A 23,221-nucleotide genomic window follows, 5' to 3' on the forward strand; every position below is an offset into this window, starting at 1 on the left:
AACGACATGGGTAGTTCCGCTTCCGGCAGCACCAGATAAGTCGCGAGAGGAAGCTTAAATCCTGTCGCTTGCATTTAGGACCACTTCGGTGAGTGGTCGTTCTTGGTGTGCTTTGTCATACCTAATGCGTTTTACAGTGAGGCGTGACCTGACATTAATTTCAAAACCATTCGCGTCGACTGGCCTCAGGAGGGTAGAATGGGATGTTGCGCAGGCGCCCTTGGGACGGGAGGGCCTCGCTTGGGCGTCGCGATGTCCCCCGCCTGCAGCGCGGAGACCGGCGGTTTCCGTTTTCGGGCCTGGGGAGGTGCCTGCTCCGTGTAACCGTCTTACTTGATGGTCGTTTTTCTGTTTGTGCTAAATTTAGCCGGACCTTGCCTTTAAGATTGAGCTAACGAGCCGCGTAAACGCTCTGGAAATGTTCCTTCACGCTTAAAGTAGCGCCCGAGACTCCGAGCAAATGCAAAAGTTGAGGGCGGCACTTAGTTGGCATTAATTTCCCCCTTTACTTTATCATAGTTGCCATTTAATCTGAAATAATACCCTTTTGCCCCAAATGAAAATCTGTGCGGGGAGAAACGCTGGCGAAAGGGAGAATCTTGTCTTGCTGTTTTAAAGGAAAAGTGCCCATTTTATCTCCGAGTTTAACTTCAATGGGCGTTTCTGAGCTAAACTAGAGAAATAATTTTCAAAATGGACATTCACTTACCACGTATGGCTTCGTTTCTGTGCATTTGGAGGTGAAGACATTTTTGTTAAGCGAATTAGTCCGTTGAAGTGAAGCAGATGATAGAGAAGTGCCCGGTGTATGTAGGTTCCCCAGACTTGGACGTTACATAAAACTGTGCTCTTACATTTTTCAGAAATTAAAGTAGAATAGTTGTAAAAGTCTGATCACAAGTTAACATATTCATTGAAATATTACTGATTTTAAGTTTTCAAGTTGGAACACATGCGTATAACATTTAGAGGCTTAAATTGGTGCCTTGATGGGTTCTGCCCTTGGTCAAACAGTTAAATCCTGATTTTACTTAAAGTGATGGTTCACTGCCTTTATTGTACACACACGATACAATTATTAAAGGAATTAACTAATACATATTTACAGAGGTATTCATTGATTTTATTTGATGTTGTACAAGGGATATAGTGTAAAAAGTTCAACCAAATATGACCGTGGCATTTCCTCTTGCAAAACTAGAAGTAGTAAGGAGGCACCTTCAATACCTTTTCTTATTCCTACTTGTTTTAATACACAAGCAATTATTTTAACAGAAATTCCTGAAACGATGAGCACATCCATTTTTTAATTAACTTCGCAAATGGATGGTTTCTCCGGATCAAATGGTGAATATACTTTGAAAAGAAAAAGATCTACTGGTTCTTTTATTCTTGTATGTAACTACCAGATATTAGTAACAAACTCTTAAAGCTTTACTTAAAACACTACTTCTGTGATTTTTCTTTCTTTTGCATTTTCTATTTCTCTATGTCATCTGTCCCTGCTGCCAGAACTAGAAGCTTGTGAACCCCAGGAGACTATAATCTCATTATAAAGTATGCAACTGTTGAGTCTTGTAGGTTTCGTTGTTTATACAACATTATAAACATTGCCAGAAAGCATTAATCAACCATTAATGAAAGAAATAAGGTTTTAAAACTTCATTCCTTGTAAAGATTTTGAGAAAAAGTTTCTCTGTTACTTCGAACAGCTTGCTATGGATGAAACTACTTAAATATTTGAACAATAATTATATATTGATTTACCATTTGTAAAGGACTTTTCAAATCCATTAGCTCATTGATCCACATAATTATGAAAAAGGAGGGATAAGTATTATGTCCTTTTTCCAGATGTGGATACTGAGGCTTAAGTAACTCTCACACTAGACTCCTAAAAGCCTTACCTTCATAGACACCCTGGATTTGTAGTACCTTATGTATGCAAGTAATGTTTTCCCAAAGTGAACTTTGAAACCTGTGCCCTCTTTTAATTCAGTGCTACCTCTTCTTTTAGCAAATGCAAGTAATTATTTATTGACAGTTGAATGTCCATTGCGTCCCAAACACTGTGTGAAACAATGTAAAGGTTAAGAATTAATAAGACCTATTCCTTATTTATAATTTAAATTATATTACAAAATCACTCTATAACTTTTCTAGCAGGTACCTGAACCAAGTATTATGAAAGTGGAGGTTGACAAATAATTACTTTCTAGTGTACACAGGGGGAAAAACCAACATGAAATTTGAAGCAACAGAGACCAAGGTTCAAATGTCAGTGCATGCACTTGCTAGCTGTGCCGCCTTGAGTCAACTGGATAATCTCTCTGAATGTCCATTTTCTTATGTATAAGATGGATATAAAACCAGTACCTACTTCATAGAATGTTGTGAGGATCATCACAGTAAAATACTGTATAAATGTTTGCAGTTATTTTTTATAATTGCTTATGTAGTTATTTAAAATTTTCTTTTTAATTTTGAAAAACTTGTTTCCTCGTCCTGTAGTTTTGGCCTTCCAGATGTCGTATAAGTAGTAGCAGATAGTGCACAGCCTTTTGTGTCTGGCTTCTTTCACTTAGCCTCATGATTTTGAGACTCGTCCGTATATTATTGGGTATTTTCATAGTTCCTCATCCATTCTGAGCAGTAGCCCACTGCGTGGATATACCACAGTTTGTTTATTCACTCACCGGTTCAGCATTTGGATTGCTCTCAGGTTTTGGCTGTTATGACTAAAGCGTCTAGAAACATTCACATACGGATTTCTGTGTGGACATATACTTTTATTTCTCTTGAGTTAATACTGTTTTCCAGCATGTAAACATTTTGTGTTTTTACCAGCAATTCTCTGCATCCTTGGTAGTACTTAATATTGTTAGGTTTGTTTTGTTTTGTTGTTTTTTGCCATTTTGATGGATATTTAATGGTATCTTATTGTGGTTTTAATTTGCATTTTTCATTGTCTAATGGTGTTGAGAAGCTTTTCATGTGTTTATTTGCCACCCATATCTTCTTGGATGAGTGTATATTCAAATCCTTTGCCCATTTTTTAAATTGGGTATTTTTTTCTTATTATTGAACTTAGAGAATTCTTTATAAATTCTGGACACATGTTCTTTATTACATATATGTACTGCAAATGTTTTTCCCCAACTGTCTGAAGTTTAGTTGGTCCAGCATAATTTCTTGTGAGTATTATTCATTCTCTATTGAATTACCTTGCCACTTTTTTTCAAAAATCAATTTATCATTTCTGTGTGGCTCTGTTTCTAGACTCTCTATTCTGTTCAATAGGCCAATGGGTATCATTTTGCCAGTACCACACAATCATAATTACTACAGATATACCTCGTGGATATTGCAGGTTCAGTTCCAGACCATCACAATAAAGCTAATATCACAATAGTAAGTTACACAAAGTTTTTGTTTTCCCAGTACATATAAAAGTTATGTTTACATTATACTGTAGTCTGTTATAAATTACACAATAACATTATATCTAAAAAATGTACTTACCTTAATTAAAAATACTTTATTGCCAAAAAATGCTAACCGTCACTTGAACCTTCAGTGAGTCAGAATCTCTTCGCTGGTGGAGGGTCTTTCTCTATGCTGATGGCTGCTGACTAATTAGGGTGGTAGTTGCTGAAGGTTGGGTGTAGGTGGCTGTGGCAGATTCTTAAAAAAGACAAAAATGAAGTTTTCTGCATTGAATAACACTTCCTTTCATGAGTGATTTCTCTGTAGCAAACAATTCTGTTTGATAGCATTTTACCCACAGTAGAACTTTCAGAATTGGAGTCAGTTCTCACAAATCCTGCCACTGCTTTATCCACTAGTTTGCATAATAGTCTAAATTCTTTGTTGTCATTTCAACAATCTTCACAGCATCTTCACCTGGAGTAGATTCCATCTCAAGAAACCACTTTCTTTGCTCATTCATAAAAAGCAGCTCCTTATCTGTTAAAGTTTCATCATGACATCGTAGCAGTTCAGTCACATCTTTAGGCGCTACTACTAATGCTCATTCTTTTGCTGTTTGCACCATATGTGTGGTTACTTCCTCCACTGAAATCTTGAATCCCTCAATGTCATCCTTGAGGGCTGGAATCAGCTTCTTCTAAACTCCTGCTAATGTTGATATTTTTACCTCTTCCCATGAATCATGAATGTTCTTAAGGGAATTTAGAATGGTGAATCCTTTCCAGAAGGTTTTCAATTTATTTTGCCCAGATCCATCAGAGGAATCACTGTGGAAGCTATATAGCCTTATGAAATATATTTCTCAAATGCAATCATGCACCACAGAATCACTTTTTGATCAATGACGGATCACATATATGACGGTGGTCCCATAGGATTATAATGGAACTGAGAAATTCCTATCACCAAATGACTTCATAGCCATCCTTACGTCCTAATGCAATGCATTACGTGTTACTGGTGTATATATTTACTATACTATACCTTTTGTTATTTTAGAGTGTACTCTTTATACTTACATAAAAAGTTTGCTGTTAAATAGTATGCAGTGTTACACCAGCAGCCTCATACATCTTGTGTTTACTGTGTTTCTTGATTGCATCATTTTCTCTTGTACTTGATTTAATCTCATGTTGTTTTGTACAGTAACATGCTATATAGGCTTGTAGCCTAGGAGCAATAGGCGATACCATATAGCCTAGGTATACAGTAGGCTATACCATCTAAGTTTGTGAAGTATACTCTATGATGTTAGCACAATGATGAAATTGCTTAGAGATATATTTCTCAGAACTATCCCCATTATTAATGGCACATGACTGTAATAGGACTTGAAAGTCAAATTACTCCTTCATCCACGGGCTGCAGAATGGATGTTGTGTTAGCAGGCATGAAAACAACATCAATCTCATTGTACATCTTCATTAGAGCTCTTAGACTGACATTAAGTACATTTATGTTGTTGTGCAACCATCACCACCATCCATCTTCAGAATGCTTTCTCATGTTCTTACTTGAACATTTCCAAAATATACCTTTCTCATAAATGATTTGAACTTTTTTTTGCATTTTGCAATGACCATAAATATAGTTAGAAGTAATATAAAACTGAATTTCTGACCTTATAATCTATCATTTATTTAAATGTCTCATAACAGGGCTATCCTATATAAGTAACACTTTAATTAATGGTACTGTGAAGAGAGACTTTAAGCAAAACTTTCTGAAGTGTACTTGTTCATTTCCTTTTTTCCCCAGTATGTGGAAAATTGTCAGCATTTCTTACCACGTGGAAAGAGGCAAGATAATTTGTCATGATGTATCTCAAAAATAGCATTTGAATATTTTGGTTCATATACATCATACTGTTCCTTTTCTGTACTGCAGTTATCTCTCTCACAGATAATATTTTGGGAATGTTCAATTCATATGTAAGCAGAAGTATGAATTGAACTGAAGGCCTGGCAGAAGGCCTGAACTGAAATAGCAGCTGAATGAATTTATCATTTAAAGCATGTCTTTAAATATCTTTTACCTAGGTTCACAATGGTCCGTAGTGGGAAAAATGGTGACCTTCATCTTAAACAGATTGCATACTATAAACGAACTGGAGAATATCATCCAACTACACTACCGAGTGAGAGGAGTGGAATAAGAAGAGCGGCAAAAAAATTTGTCTTCAAAGGTAAAATTAAGGCCCCAAATATATAAAGTTAATATAGATGCTTCTTCATATGTGTTCTTTGTGGAATCCTGAGAATTTCTGTAGTAATTGGTTGTTGCTAAACAATTACCAGTTGAATTGATAATGCCACTCAGTCAAAAGCAAATTAAATATCACACGGAAGTTAACTGAAGGCCAATAAGCATGAAAAGGGCATTTAAAATTATAGACAGAAAATGATACTATGGGGGGAAAAAAACAACAACACTTACCTAAGTTAACTTTGCCTGCTTTTTCCCTCAGGTGGTCCCTACTCTAATGGCGCTTTTTGAAGCATCATGTCACTATCAATGAAAAACTTACTTGATGCTTTGAAAATGTTGACTAAGCTGTTTGTTTACTGTATTTATTTATGTGGTTCCCCCCTCCCACTTCCATTAAATAATTTCAGGATTACATTTATTTTTGGACCCTCAAATCCCTCTGACTGGATTAAATATTAGAAAGGCAGTAGAATATGTATCTTGAAAGTTTATGATAAATTTTACCTCTTTCTCCTCTTCCAGAGGGAAAGGGAAGAGACGTTAGGAATGAAATAAGTAAGAGGTACAGTCACCAGGTAACTAAATGAATGTTGGTGCTATTAATGAGAGCTTTGCCCAGAGTGGAGGTCCAGAATCAGGCTTTCCTCAAAGCAAGTCAAGAAAATTCTAACATAATAAATACCTGTTCATTTCTCCCTGTGTACATACCCCATTTCCAATAACTCCCTTAAGCTTAAGAACAGGTATACCTCTTAGACTAAAGAGGATTCATTGATTAATTTATTTAATCATTTATGTAAAAAATGTTTACCAAGTTCCTAATGTGTGCAGGTCACACCTGGGCCTTGGGAATATATTGACGAATAAGATAGATAAAGTTCCTGCCCTCAAGTTGCTTACCTTCTGATTCAAGTAAGGACTGTTCTACTCAGCATGTATTTAACTAAGCCTGTTAGTAGCTTAATGGTGTAATGTGGAATTCAAACAATTACCTCATCCACACTGGAGAGGCGGTGGTTCTCTCCCTGCCCTGGTTGCTTCCCAGCTGTAGATTCTTCTCAGGTATCCTCAAAGGAAAACAGAGAACTGTCTTGAAGATTAGTGTTCTCCCATTTTCTGGCTTTACCAACCCCACCTCCTACTCAAATCCAGAAAAATTTAAGAGAGGTGGTTGCTTACAAAAATGCAGTTATGATGAAATATTACTTTGAAAATTTTGTTTCTGAAGTGGTTTATCTGTATATAATTCATTTCTAATTCACGCCATTTTAGGAGGTGTCTGCAAGTATTTTTCTAGTTTGAGTAACCCATAGAAACATAATTTCATACTCCCATAGTTATCACATGCTTTGGTGAGCAAGATAGTTCTACCTGTATTGCTAGATAGAAAGTTATAGCAGCTAGTGCTCCTTTTACACGTCTATTAAATGTAACAGCTGAGTACCTTTCAGATTATATATTAATAGTATTACAAATAAATATTCTGTCCTAGAGAGAAAAGGTTTTTAATTTTTTTAGAAAACCCTCATGGTTTAAAGATAAGGCTATGATTATCTTAAAACTATATAGATCTCTAAAAATTGTAATTATGTCTTTTTTGGTATCATTTATTCCAGAAAAAAAGTTGTTTTATGTTGGAAAAGACAGAAAACAAAATCGTTTGGTAATTGTTTCAGAAGAAGAAAAAAAGAAAGTTCTAAGAGAATGCCATGAAAATGACACTGGAGCCCATCATGGCATATCCAGAACCCTCACTCTAGTGGAATCCAATTACTATTGGACTTCTGTGACCAATGATGTCAAACAGTGGGTATGGCTATTATTTAGAATATTTTCAATAATGTCTCTGTGATAGATATCTACAATTGCTCCAGATTTACTCTGGATAGTAGTTCTCATTAAGTACTTTTTGTGTGGGTAGTTTTTACATGGAAACATTTAAGGACTTTTACTTTCCTTTGAAATTCTTCTTTAAAATCACTAAAGTATAATTTGAACTAGAACAAGGCATTATTTAAACATTATATTAAGATAGATTTTTTTAGAACCATATTTTCATCATTGACCTCTTTTTTATAGGCAGAATATAAATGGGGTTAAAATTCCTTTAAATCATTCCCTCACTGATGGCAGTCATCCAATCTTGATGTGAATTCTTGAGGTGCATATGTTCATAAAAAGTCAGGCCATGTGTGCTCTCATCTTTTATTCCCATTTCACCTTGCCATAGAAAATTTCGAATATGGCAGAAACTCAAAACCAATTAAATGCAAAATCAAGTTGTGAAGATAGTGAAATTAGTCTGAATTTTGTAATTTTATAACCCACTAGGACCTTCAGCTTCTTATAATCAAAAATTCACCCAGAAATTTTAGGATTCTTACTGGTAGATCAACTGATTTCTACTCTTTCTAGTATACTCAGTTTGCAAATGGTAGGAATTCCTTGATATGTATGTGAGATCCCTTTAATAATTGTAATAGTGCATTAAAAAGACTGTCATTTTAGGCATAAAGAATTAGGCCAACATTTAACAAAATATCATTTATGAGTTATCAGTTTATTAATCTATGAAGGTATTCCAAAGGCTTTGGGAACTATGTTAATCTCTGGGTACATGAATGGCTATCACACTGGTTACTATATGGGTTTCAGACAAAATCAAGAAACTGCCACAATTCCTTTACAAATGATTTGATGAAATCTCTATAAAATCTTTTATCATTTGAGAATGGATATGATTTTTGGAAATAACCAGAGGTTATTTTTATATAAGTTGGAAAATAAAAACTTTGGTCAAAAGTAACTATACATCAATGTTTTTCTCTCTCTCTCTCTCTCTCTTTCTCCCTTCCTCTCTCTAAAAAAAAAAAAGTTTTTTTCTAAAAAAGTAATTATAATGCAATAAGATCGTTTTAAAATTTTGTTGAGGAGTCAGTTTGAAACTAGTTTCCTTCCAAAGTGGAATTCCAGAAATATGTTGAGCAGAGACACCATCCATAAGTTGATCAATTGATCTCATTTCATTCACCTGAAAGCTCCATGACAACGTGGGGTTGGTTTTTGTCCATTCTCTTTTGCCAGGACCTAAAGGAATTTTTGGCATCTATAAATATTGTTTGAATAAAATTGTGTTAATAAATATTTGTTGAAGTAGATTAATAAATTAATTTATTAGAGTGATAATTTTTTAAAATCTTTTGTTTATAGAAATTATATATTATATACTGACTTAAGATTATAGCAAAGTTGTTTTCAGATCTATTCATTTCATAAACATTTATTGAATGTAAACTAGTACATGTAAGTAAGACTCCTTAAGATGGGCATTGAATAGTATAGCAACTAATATTTGCTATACTATTATTATGTTGAATAGGAGGTTTTATTCTATTCTAGAAGAGTCCAAAAATTTTTTCTTCAAAACACAAAATACCTATTAATTATTAAAGTTCAGATTTATAAGCCTGCTTTTATTATGTTGAATATATTACATTTACATGTCTTTCCTTTACTGTGTGCCTGTTTTGTAGGTGTATGCTTGTCATCATTGTCAAGTGGCAAAAAATACAGTTATTTTAGCACCTAAACAGCACCTCAAGGTGGAAAATCCATGGAGTATAGTTACTGTTGATCTAATGGGCCCATTTCATACAAGCAAGAGAAGTCATGTATATGCTATAATCATGACAGATTTGTTCACTAAATGGGTTGTGATTTTGCCTCTATGTGATGTTTCAACATCAGAAATTTCTAAAGCTATTATCAATATATTTTTTTTATACGGACCTCCTCAGAAAATAATAATGGACCAAAGAGATGAGTTCATTCATCAGGTAAGACAACTTAGGTGTAGGAGCGTATTTTTCTCACCATTCAGTACCCAGCATACCTGTAGATTATAGGATGTTTAATAAGTTTAGATAAATTGTTTTAATATTCTTTACTACAGAGGTAGTTGGACTAGAAATTAAAAGTTCAGGATTTTAGTACTTGTTATGCCACTTAGTAATAGTAAATCTGTCTTCAGGTTTCCTGAGACTGAAATGAGGTAGTTGGACCAAATAATCTTTGTTTACTTCTAGTGTAAAATTCTCATTGACATGAGGGAGAATTGACTAAATGATAAAATACATCATGTGCATGAATGAAAATATTCAGTATCAAAATGTATAGATTTTTCCTAAAATGATTTATATAATTAGTGAATGTCTAATCAGCATTAAAAAGGAGGGAGCTTTCCCTCTACCCTGGCATTTTTCCAGGTTAAAGTTAACCTAAAACAATAAGCAAGCAAGACTGTATGTAACAATTCTAAAGAAGACAAAAGGAATACAACTACTACAGTTTAGGCATATTTAAAAAAGTGTATAATTGACAGGGTAGTGGTCTAAGAAAAAAAATCAGAGATAGCCAGACTGTCTTTGCTTACATAATATGATTTTAGAAACAAACAAAAAATACAACTGACTTTTTTTTTATCTCTAGGGATGGAGGTAATTTTCTAAGCTTAGGAACAGTGGTATAAATTTCAGTAGAAAATATTACCAAATTTGGCTACATAAAAATTAGGAACTTATTGTGGTCAAACAACCAAATCATAAGGCAAGAAGTAGACCAACAAAAATAAGGCAAATCCTTGCAGGAAAGGGCTAATATTTTTATTATAAAAGATTTAAACAAATTAAAAAATTAGTCAGTGTCAAAAACAATTCACAAGAGGTAATAAAAGTGAGAAACATGGAAAAATGTTCAAATGAGTAATGCAAATTAAGATTGTTTTTTGCTTATCTGATCATCAAAAACAGTAATAATACCAAATAGACTACAGGTAGAATGATACAGCCTTACACTACTGTAGCACTGCAGCTTGAAATTATTTCATTTGTAAAGTAGTTTGCTGGAGGTATATAAAGAGCCATAGATATATTTTTGTCTTTTGGTTAGCAATCCTGTTTCTAAGAACTTGTTATAAGGCAATAATCTGAAGTATGAAAAAGGCTCTTTTATTAAATGCCACAATGCTTTTTACTTTAGCAAAAGGTGAGGAGCAACTAAATATCCAAAAAAAGGAAGTGTTTCAGAAAAATATGTCTAGTCACATGATAAAATATTACATAACCATTAAAAATGATGTTTACAAAGAAAGAAAAGGACATGCCATGAATAGTGTTCACAGCACATTAAAAATAAAACGAGTTAGGCCCGGCCGGGCGTGGCTTAGCGGTTGAGTGTTGACCTAGGATCCAGGCAATCAGGGTTCGATTCCTGGTCAGGGCACATGCCTGGGTTTCCGGCTGCAGCCAATCAATGACTCTCATCATTGATGTTTCTCTCTCTCTCTCCCTCTCCTTTCCTCTCTCTCAAATTAATCAAGATATATTTTTAAAAAATAAAATAAAATAAATAAAACCAGTTGGTTGGAGAGTCATCCCATACACTGAAAGGTTGTGTGTTCAATTCCCAGTCAGGGCACATACCTAAGTTGTGAGTTCCGTCCGTGGTCAGAGTGCATATGAGAGGCAACCAATCAATGTTTCTCTGCCTTCCCCTTCCTCTCTCTAAAATCAGTAAACATATCCTTGGGTGAGGATTAAAAAAAACCCCAAAAAACAGAACCTGACTAACAAATTTTATTACATATATATTTACATATTTATATATTGGCATAGATAATTATGTAGAAAATAGATATAAAAAAACGAAAATAAAAACCCATAAGGTTCACCATGGAGTTCTTTTTAAGAGTAATGAGATTACAGTTTTTTCTTAATTTTTCAGTTTGTATGTATTATGTGGCTTTTATAATTTTTAGTGATTAAAATATGCATAATCATCTGTTGTGTTTGTGATACAAATTACTAGTGCTCAGCAATAATTAGTTCTAGTTGTCAAATATAGACAGCTCCTTATAGCCTCTTGAAGGTGGCCAAGCCCAAGTAACTAGATCTGGCCAAAGAAACTGAGTGGGTAGATGTGTGCCACTTTCAGCCTGAGGTAGTGAAAAACTCATGCCCCATTCTTCAGTCTCCCAGTCTTACTCTTTTCTCTGGAGAATTGACAGAATATTCCAGATACTATACTATACTGGGTGATGGAAATAAATGTTTACAAGTCTCTTTTAAGAGGTTTAATAGTACAAAAAAACTAAAAATTACATATGATTGGGAAAATGTGTTCTGTTTTCTGTGATTTAAATGGCTTACATATTACACAGAAAGCATAATGGTTACCAAATAAAATGTTTTATTTTTGTCAGCAAATACTGACAGAAAACACTGCCAAAGTGTTGTAATAAGATTAGGCCAATATACACAAAGTGGGAGGTTTATTACATAGTTGGATGGAAATATTTGTTTCTAACATAACTTGGCTTAGAGTATTTGCTAAATTATTTCAGTAAAATATACAAAGAATTTTTTGTAAACCTCTGAAGAAAAGAGAATAAACACTTTCAAATGTAAAATTTACATCTTAAATTTTAAAAATATGTCTTATGGAAAACCAAAATTGTAACCACTAGTGGAATGTCTGGTTTGATGGGGAGAAAAAAAGGCCATTGGGGAAAAGATATCAAGATAGCACCTCACAAATGGATTCACTGGATCATTCCTAGGCATTTTCTTGAAAGAAGGAAGTCGAAGTCTTTTCCAAAGGTCAGTCATTTAAAACTATTGATTATGACCCCAGATTGAGGCCTACCTAAATACACCTATTCTCTGGGATTTCTTTTTAATTACTTTTGAATTAAAAGGAGATAGCTTATTAGTACATGCTATATTAGCTAGAAATTGTATTTAACTGCAAGTAACACAGAACACCTCTCTTCCCCCCAGTATATAAATTTAGGTAAAAGAAGGCCAGGCTGTCTGAGGTTGGAAGGGTAACTCTGAATGTCATTAGGGACTGATGCTTCTAGCTTATTGCTCCACCATCTTTAAGAGGTCACTGCCAGAGCCCATGCCACAAAGTCTACATTTTAGAAAGAGGTTAAGGGGACTGGGCAAAACAAAGCTAGTACCACTGAGTCCGCCCAACAACAATTAAAAGCCCAACAATGGCACCTGTAACTTTTTGACCATAACTGGATCACGTGACTGAACCCATCCTGCAAGGGAGCTTGGGAAATGTGGTTTTGTTTTAGTTGTTTTTCCCCTTCATTTAATAGTTTTACCTTTTCAGTTACTCTGATACTACTTTCCTTCTTACAGTTAAGCAACAAGAAATGTAATATTAATTTTTTTCAAAAACAAGTTTATCAGCCAAAAGTTTACCCAATTAAAAAAAATAAGAAAAGTAGTCTGAAGAGTAAGGTAGGAAAAAGAAGTTATTTTACATTTAACAGGCTTACTGTTAGAAGTTTTCTAAACTAATTTTTTTAAAGATTTTTTTTCTTGATTTTTAGAGAGAGAGGAAGGGAGAGGGAGAGAGAGAAGCATTGATGTGAGAGCAGAACATCGATCTGCTGCCTCTTGCATGCCCCCTACCAGATATCAAGCCAACAACCCAGTCATGTGCCCTGACCAGGAATCAAACCTGCAAACTTTCAGTGCATTGGACCATGACCAACCACTTGAGTTACACCGGCCAGGGCTCTAAACTCATTTTGACTTCTTTTAGGCCCTGTACATTATAACAACAATAATAGTGACATTAAGAATTATAAATTGATTAATATTTGCCAAGAACTGTTTTAAGTTTTTATGTTTACTTATTTAATTCTCAAAAGAATTCTGGGTAGGATTTTCCTGATTTTACAGATTAGGAAACTGAGTACACAGAGGTTTGGTGACTTGGCCAAGGTCATGTAGCTGTTAATTGGATTATGTGACCTGGTGTGTTTTTTGAGAAACTGTTTACTAAATTAAAATGTTATTTGAACTCAGAGTTGATGTTAAATTCTGTTCTTCCCCTTCCTTGATGTATGTGTGTCTCTGGCAAGGCATTAAACTTCCCAAAGCTTCACCTTCTTATCTTTAAAATGGAGCTGATAATACCTTATATGATTGTCATAAATGTATAATGATCAGCACATAGTAAGGACTCAATTGATGATAATTACTGTTTTAAATAAAATATATATGTTTTTATGTGGAATGACTATGATCAATGCCAAAGGCAAGATTCAATTTCTTTTGAAGCCTTTTAATCAAGGCAAAAATAAAATTTTAAAGTCAGCTTTGTTTTATATATTTTTCAGATCAATGTTGAACTGTGTAGATTGTTTGGCACAAAGCAAATTGTAATTTCACATGCCTCTCAAGCTGTTAACCAAACTGAAGGTATACCCGATACCATCAAAACATTTCTTTCCAAACACTGTGCTGACCACCCAAACAACTGGGATGATCACCTATCAGCTGTTTCATTTGCCTTCAATATAACTCATTTGGTATGTGCCTTTTTATAGTTTTATACTTTTAAGTTATGATTATTTCTTGCCTAGATAAATGTTTTATTGCAAATTGTTTTTTATTTTCCTTAAAATAGGAGCCTACTAAAAACACACCATACTTTCAAATGTTTAATCGAAATCCTTATATGCCTGAGACTTCACATGTTCTCCATGAAGTGGATGGTGATAATACAAGTATGTTTGCCAAAATTCTAGGTGCAATTAAAGAAGCTGATAAAATAATGGAGACTAAGACAACTTCAGTGGGCCAGGTGATTCTATTTAATAGAAAACTCTATAATAGAAAAATCTATAAAGTGATGTTTTAAAAAATTATATCGTATATACCCACACAGACACACACACACAGATGATACACCCTTAAACCAAATTCTTTTTCTACCAAATTCTGCTTGCCTTAATTAAACATTGTGCTTACTAGCTATGAAATTCTGAGACAGTTATGGTAAAACTATGCATTTTGGAATCAGAGCAGAATTCAGATCCCTGGTTTTACTGCTTTCTAGTTGACTTGGGCAAATTACTTAACCTACCTCAGTTTACCTTGTTTGTGAAGTTGGGGTAATGCTGACTTTGAAATATTGTTTCAAGAATTAAATGGGATTCGTGCCTACCTTTTAAGGAGCATCTCAATAAATAATCATTCTGTTATATTATTATCTGCATTTACCTTCAAGAAACTGTAGCTCTTTCATCCCTTTGTTCTCTTTCTCTTTTCTTTGCACTTGTAGGTGGAGAATAACACTGTTGATGAAACACACAAAAACAAAATCATTGTTAAAAAGAAACCAAAGCAGTTAAATCCATTTCATCTAAAAGTGGGTCATGAAGTTTTAAGACAAAGGAAAAACTGGTGGAAGGATGGTCGATTCCAGTCGGAATGGGTTGGTCCTTGCGTCATAGACTATATTACAGAAAGTGGATGTGCTGTTCTGAGAGACAACACTGGGACTAGACTTAAAAGACCTATCAAAATGTCTCACCTTAAGCCCTACGTAAGAGAATCCAGTGAACAAGGTAAATATCTCTCACTTCTCTATATTTTCACTTTCTTTGAATGAGGAGAGAAGTTAAAAATAAAACCCCACACCCCTGCTTTGATTAGGTTTTCTTTTCCCTTTTCATTTTTATAAAATTTGGTATAACTTTAGATCCCAGGTAGTCTGTTTTATTAGAATGTCTCTTCTGGGACCATAAGAGATTTTATTTTGATTGCTAGTGTGCTTTTCACACACTTCCCCATAATCATGTGGGAGATACTGAACCTGTTTCACAGAAAGGAGAATTATGTGTTCTCTGTTTTCACATTGTTTTTTATGAGCAACTTTGTGCCTCATTTTAGCATGAAAAAACAGCAACTAAGGTAATGAATGCCAAAAACAAACATACTGTCCAGAATCCTGTTGTGAGATAAATTTATTAGGGGACTTCGAAAAACTGTGATTAGTTTTTAATGTTGCATCATAGATCATGGGTGCAGGGGAGGGGGCAGAGTGGGGCATACTCAGAGTGTTATAAGGGTGCTGTAAGAAGAGATAACATCCTAAACAAAGTTATACTTTCCCCAAAATATGGTTCTGAGCAGTCAGGATATCCTGATTTCTCTAACCCTTTCATAGGCTAGAGCTTTCTGAGACTATTGTTTTGTCCTAGTGTATCTGCTCCCTAGACTTCCTCTGGGGTGGATAACTGAGAGGAACTTCATTGATACCTTTAGCCAGTTAACTTTGCCTTTTCTATAAAGAAAGATAAAGCATAAATATTATTTGAATATGAATAACATTTAAGGGAAGATACAACTTAGTATAGTTTTAAACAGTATAAACAACTGAGTTCTTTAACAGTCTTAAGTAAATAATAATTAGAAGAATAGCAGATAACCTACATTTTATAGAATTTGAGCCCTTGGGGTCTGTTTGCTCAGTAATAGCTCATTTATGCTTCTGATCTGGGTCACAACTCTCATGTTAGAAACTCTTAGTACCTTTCCTTCTGCTTGTGACAGACCCAATTGCTCTAGTAATAATCTTATCTTTGACTGTTGTAATTCTGAAAGCTCACAGTAGCTTCATTCTCTTTGTTAGAAGATAAGCACTTTATTTCTTGTGTCTCTTAATTCTGAGCTATCCTTTATGATTTCTCCCTTCTGCAGTTTAAGTAGAAAAAGTTTATGCAGGTACATGTTATCCTTTCTTCTTTAGCATGATTTTCTTCTTAATCATTGACATTCAGCTTCCTTCTAATGTGTTAACCTTCCTTCATTAATACAAAATTTATGTTTAAAGTGTTGCTGTTTCAGGATCTGGTTTAACATTTTGCAGTTTGCTCTTGCCAAAGAAACAAAGCCAAGCATTTTGCTATTCCTGAATATTTCAGAATCCAGTTGTGTAGAACAGTTTCCAAAAAGAGGCAGTATAATCTTTGCATCATGCTTGAATTCTGTGTAGATACTTTTTCCAGTAATATAAAGGAAATTGAAATTTTAGTACTAGTGTACACATAAGGAACCTGGTGGGTAAACTTGTTTTTTCTTGTTAACTAAGAAAGCGTTGATCTGGCCATGTTGGAATCTGGTTCTTTATTACTATTTGCTCCTTTTTGTATGTTTCTCTTATTTGTAGAAATTCAAACCAATGTGATTTCTGTAGTCTTTTTTTTTTTCAGTATCACATATATTTCTGAAAATCTTTACCTCAGAAGCTGATTTTAAAGAGTCTTGAACTGAATTTAAAGCAAACAAAATGTCTTTGAATAAGCATCCCATTCTTTTAAAATTTGGATGAGCTATAGCCAAAAGAATTTTTCTGTACTTGTCATTGCTACTTTTACCAGCCTTGAGATATCGTAGTTGTATTAAAGGCTCACTGTTCAAAGCAGATATGCTTGTGTTGCCAACTTCTTATCCATTCTTACCTAGAACATAGTGTAGAGAGAGCACATTTCGTACCATGTCTACAACGTTTCTCATTGTTATTTTAAGCAATCCTATTTGTTATTTTGTGTAGTTAAATGGCAGGCACCTTTTCAAGACTAATTATTTTAGCAATAAATTTTATGATACAACATAGTGTCTTTCTGTAATCATAATGTTCCCCTTTGAAATGAAAAAGGTCATTGAACCATTATTTTATCTGTCATAGATTTTAATAGTTTTATTTGTTTTGTTTTGTGATTGTGCCTGCCTCCCACAAAAGATTTAGTGTGATTGCCCTTCACAGTTTGTGAAAAGGTTTTCATTATATGTTAAGTTTTCTCTTGCTGCCATAACTAATTACCACAACTTTAGTGACTTAAAACAACACAGGTTTATTACTTTTCAGTTCAGTAGCTTAGAAGGTCCAAGAGAGGTCTCATAGGGCTAAAATCAATTCATTGTCAGGGCTCTGTTCCCTTCTGTATGCCCTAGACAAGAATCTGTTTCCTTGCCTTTTTCACCTTCTAGAGGCTACGTGCACTGCTGGGCTTGTGGCCCTCTTCCTCTGTCTTCAAAGCTAGCACTGGCAGGTAGTCCTTTTCATATCACCTTACTCCAACCTTCTATTCTTCCACATTTAAGGACCCTAGTCTTTGGGCCCACCCAGATAATTCAGGATAAACTCCCTATTTTAAAATAAGCTGGTTAGTAACTTTAATTCCATCACTACCTTAGTTCATCTTTGCCTTGTAAGGGAACATATTCACAGGTTCCACATATTAGTACATGGAGATCTTTAGTGGTTCATTATTCTCTCCACCACAATATGGTCTATATCCACAAAACAAAACAAAGCTTAGTCCCTATATTACCAAGCCCGTGATCTTGACTTTATTATTTAATGTAGTTTATTTAGAGAGCCTCCCTTTGGCCTCTTACTTATATAATCTCTAAACTCAGTCATTCAGTGCTGTGTTGTTAGTATTGGTTGTTATAACAACAATTTATGTAGTATCAAATTATAGTTATTACTGTTTTATCATGAGAAGATGTACTAGTATGGCAGCACATTCTAATACCTTTAGGATTATCAAGCTATATATAGGAATAGTCTAGTCACCTCTCTTCAGAATAAGAAAATTAAGTATTCTGAAGCCTTACACTTTTCTTTCTATTTGAAGAAATAAATTAATCCAAATCACTCAGACTTCTCTGAGCCTTTGATTTTAACTTATTTTTCTCCATAGGGAAATTTAAATTTTTTATTTTTTTTATTTTTTACGGAATAATCATGGGAATGTAAAGTACAGTATAGGGAATATAGTCAATAATATTCTAATATTATGTATGGTGTCAGATGGGTATGAGGTTTATTGGGATGATCACTTAGTAAGTTATGTAATGTCTAATCACTGGGGTGTACACCTGAAACTAATATAATATTGTTTGTCAACTGTAACTGAAAAATTTTAAAAATGATTAAAAATAAATAAATAACTTCAGAAAGGGTAATGTGAACACAGAAAAACCTGAAAAAGCCTAAAAATAATTTGCTTCTTAATCTCATTTTTTACTCCTAAAACTGCCTGAGGAAAAGTATGTCAGAAATACTGATAACACCTTCCTGAAATGTCTTGAAAATACTTCCATTTCTAAGCAACTAAAGACTTAATTATTCAATCTGGTCTAAACTGAAATACTGCTTTCATCAGACAGATGATGTAATCATAACTAAATAGAGTGAGAAAAGAAAAATACATAAAGTCTCTATGTACTGTGACTGAGTAGAAAAGTCCTTTAAAATGTTTATGTCTATAATGAGGACAGAAACTTATCTTGTTCTTTGCTATATCCCTCACTCAGAATTCTAGATCAGTATTGTCCAATAGATATGGAATGCAAAAATTATGCTATATGTAATTTTAAATTTTCTAGTAGTCACATTAAAAAGTACAAATTGGTGAAAATAATTTTAACAATATATTTTATATGACCCAGTGTATCTAAAATATTATTTCAACATGTACATAAGGTCTCAAGAGTCACTTTTCTTGTAATTTTTTGTAATCTCTTTTTGAAGTTAAAGAGCATTTCTATTGGCTCCAGTAGATTTAGTAGGAGTTGAAACGTATTTGACCTTTCTGAATGAATGAGAATATTGTGGTGTTTTCTTTTTACACAAACAAGGCTTGAAATCTCTAGAGTAGTTTTCTATTGCATATAAAGTGATTGTGTAGAATTTGCTGAGTATAATCCTTACAACAATAAGGTACTTTAAAGTTTATCACTTAAAAGAAAAAGTATGTGTGTGTGTGTATCACTTATATACACAACCTCTCTTCTGACAAATGAGTTTGGTAAAGTCCTAGTTATACTAGACTAGTCCATTTGTCCTAGTCTAGTATAACTAGGAAGGGGAGTACTTAAGCTCAAGGTCTAAGAATGCATTTCTAGAAAATCCAAGTGGTAACTTTGATGAGCTTTATATCTATGCATACTTTCCCTGTTTGATACATGTTTACTGGAAAATATTTTTTTAAATAGACATGATTTATCTGTGTGCAAAAAAGTTTTGGGGACAGAAAACTTCATTAGAAATGTCTGCAAAGGTCTTTGGAAATACCTTAAATGCTGTGGTATCTGCTGTCACTGATACTTTGCAATATAGTACAGGCCTTGAACCTATGGAATTCTTTGTGGCTCATTAGAACAATTTCATCAGCAACACTTTTACCATACCTAATCTTTTTAAGTTCTCTTATAAACCACTACTACCCAGCCTTCTCCAGTATTAAGCTAATAGGGAACTTTGATGTTGAACCTCTAGTAACAGAATCTAAAAATGTTTCAATTTCATTCATCATTTTTTCCCCCTTTCTTGCTGCTGTTGGACAAAATACTTCACATGGGTTGCATGACTTAATTTTTATCTTTCAGAATTGTTTCTCTTTTCCAGCAATTCATCCCATACTAACATACAAAAGTCATTTCTTACCACCTTCAATTATCCATACTTAGCATCATAAATATGTATATCTTTTTAACAGGATCTTGAATCTAATGACTACATTTGTATTAATAAGAATTGGTGGGGTTAAACTTGGAAGACCTCGTAAAATCAAAATACCAAGTACACTTTGACTAACGAAGAACTAAATGAGCAAACCTAAATGTCCATACAAACCCAGGACCACTTATGCCATCTGTTGGCAGAAAGCATAGATTTGTTTGATCTATTGAAGTTTGTAAATTGAAAGTTCTTAATGTGTATACTTCTGGAGTTGGAATAGGCTCAGGGAGCTTTTCATACATCAATATAAGGATGGGTAGAGTGGGATTGTGTTCCAGGCTATATTAGCAACTTTATCTGCTCTGAGAAACTTTGATTGATCTCTAATCTAAATGGGCAAATAATCTTTCTTTGCTATTTCTTATACTTAAAATTTGAGGACTCTTTAAGCTATTGAAATCTTCAAGACAATCTGTTAATGTTTTGGGAGAAAGTACAGAAAGAGAAGGCAGGGGTCCAGGAAGTTAATCAGCCATGGAGGAAGAGTTCCTTGTTGTAATTGATTAAAATGTCAGGTAGAGAGGAATCCTTTTATATATACTATCCTTTATTTATAAGGATGCTGCTGCTTTGCCATCAGTTTAACATTCATTTTAAGTATTTTTTTAAGAAGAGATGACAGATTTGCTCAAAATAGAATAAAATGCTAACAAGGAAAATTCCTTGTCAGTATTTCAGTATGGATTTAGTAAAACCTTAAAAGTTCATGAGCATTTTGGTATTAAATTAGACTTAAGCTAAGCTTTTTATACTACTGCATTGCAACCTGTTTCTGTACACAGTCCTATCACTTAAGCCTGATTCTAGGAACTTTATTTTCACTTATAACTTCATATTGTAAAAATTTTATAATATTGTCGTAATATGGGTTCGATAAAGATTGGGGAATTATCCAAAGTTGTAAATAGAAGGACTTAACAATTTTACTTTTTAAAATATCTTTCAATACCCCATTAATTCACCCAAAAAATATTTTGCAGAAACATATTAATGATATCATGAACATAAAAAATATGGTTTTAATCTTTTTAAAGATTGGCTTTAATCTTTACCTTGATCCCTAGCCCCTTCCACCCCCTTGTCCACATCTACCAAAGACAAGTCAAGGGAACAGGAAAACTTGCCTCTCTTAAAATCCTTCATTATTCTTGAATTCTGTATATGTAAACTCTCAGGTTTATGTATCATTTTATTCATTCTTTGAAATGTTTATTTATTTAGTAGGTAGGAGAACGCACCAGAAGTTACTCTTGCTAGTTAATTCTTACTACTTGAAATTTTGTTCCTCATTTAACATTGTTTAATTTGAAAATATTTAATTATAATTCTAAAAGGCAAACTTACGATGTTTCTTCTTTCAGACAGTCTTTATCTCTTACAAGGTTCAGTAGTGGCAGATCATGACTACATTGGATTGCCTGAAATTCCAGTTGGAGCATACCAAGCAAGTATTCTGGTAGAAGATGCAACTATTGGTGTAGTCGATAATGAATTACTGACATCAAGCAAGGATGGTGAACTATTAGAATATAGAAATGCCAAAATCTCTCCATTGATAGAAGATAATAGTAATCTTGAAAAGCAGACCTTCAGTCTGTTGGACTCCTCAAACCAAGTCCTTGAGTACTTAAGTTAGTAAATACTAAAATTCATTTACAGTGCTTGTTTAGAATATATGTAACTCCTTGAAACGGTATTTTTTCCATCGAAAAAGGTTGTATAGAAGTGTCTGGACACACTCTTAATGACTAAATTCTGAAGGTTTTTTTATAACTATTTATTGATTTAAAGTTGTACTGTTTGAACGTCAGTGCATATATATAAAGGCAAAGGAAGCATATAATAGATAGAACTCACTTTTTCTTCTAAAAAGGGAACAGGCAAAGAATGCTTGTTTTTAGGAAGTAAAGTAAATTTCAGCACAAAACTCAACTCTTTGGTACAGTACCATGTTTTCAGTTTTTATTTTTTAAATATTTCTTTAAAAAATAAGTTTGAACTACCTTGAATGGGATTAATAAATATTTATTCAATCATAACAATGAATTAAGTGAAATTTCTTTCTGTATCACTGGAACTTCTAAAAACTATTGTAGGTAAATACTTAGTTATTTAATGGGTTCTTACAGGAAGGATATTGGTAATTTCACCTTGTTAGACTCAGGATTAGGATCTGAAACTATATATTGGTTTGAAAACATTTGTGCATTTTCATAATATATTTTAAAGCCAAAATTATTCATTAATAAGATTTTTTCTACAATCTTAAAGAAGTAAATAATGATAAAATAACTGATATCAAAGATTTTAAACTATAATTTTTATGATGTTTATAAATTTATTTAACAAATATTTGTTATAAAGCACCTTGAAGAATACTGTGGAAAAATTAAAAGATGAGGCAGGCCTGTGTCTCATCATCTTAAGAGACTTGCAGTCTGATAAGGAATATAGACCATTTAAGCCATGTACAACACAATCACTAGCTCTGCAAAGGTTTGTTGTGAAGTTATGCATATCCTTCCTACTCACATTACAGTGGTCAAACCTACACACACTGCTAATGGGTGTGGGTTTCTTTTTGTGGTGATGACAGTGTTCTAAAGTTAGTGGTGATGGCTGCATAACTCTGAAAATACTAAAATTCATTGAATTGTACACTTTTGTTTGCAAATTCTGTTAGAGGCCATATATGATGAAAGTTATTTTCCTGATAAATAATCAATATAAGCTGTTCAAATAAAATTTTATTGAAATCCCAGTATTCTAATGTAGAAATCCTAAATACAGATTTTAAGTAAGCAACTGCACACAAATTATATATGCACACAGAGTCTTATCTCTAAGTTTGCAGGGCCCTGTCAAGAGTGAAAATACAGGTCCACATACTATATATCTAAATATTTAGAAGTTATAAATCCAGCTAATAGACTGCTCCTACCTTGGCAAGTATGCCTTCCAATGTTCTCAGAATTCTTGGCCTCCTCAAGCCCTGCACTAATGAGTGGCAAAGCAGAGAGTACTGGTCTCAGAGAGCCCTTTTTGTCCCAACTCCATCCTTTCCCACGGAAAACCCACCCCAGCTTCTAAATGCCCCTTGATCAGCCCAAGCCTTGGAATGTAC

General features: G+C 33.8%; 1 protein-coding gene across 3 annotated transcripts; it reads left to right on the top strand.

The window, feature by feature from the left end:
* GIN1 (gypsy retrotransposon integrase 1) lies at window positions 1–22,854 on the top strand. Of its 3 annotated transcripts, none has more exons than XM_081133092.1 (8): window positions 1–88; window positions 5,529–5,674; window positions 7,314–7,507; window positions 9,231–9,533; window positions 13,898–14,089; window positions 14,188–14,364; window positions 14,845–15,130; window positions 21,459–22,854. In XM_081133092.1, exons 2-8 carry the CDS (start codon window positions 5,536–5,538, stop codon window positions 21,731–21,733), a joined length of 1,566 nt encoding a protein of 521 aa, XP_080989218.1. In that variant the 5' UTR covers window positions 1–88; window positions 5,529–5,535; the 3' UTR covers window positions 21,734–22,854. The 3 variants fall into 3 exon arrangements, with proteins under 3 accessions (XP_080989218.1, XP_080989219.1, XP_080989220.1); XM_081133093.1 differs by having other exon boundaries at window positions 9,495–9,533; XM_081133094.1 differs by lacking the exon at window positions 9,231–9,533.
* Window positions 22,855–23,221: the final 367 nt, after the last annotated feature.

Source organism: Miniopterus schreibersii (genome assembly GCF_964146895.1).
Source record: "Miniopterus schreibersii genome assembly, chromosome: 3".
Lineage (NCBI taxonomy): Eukaryota > Metazoa > Chordata > Mammalia > Chiroptera > Miniopteridae > Miniopterus > Miniopterus schreibersii.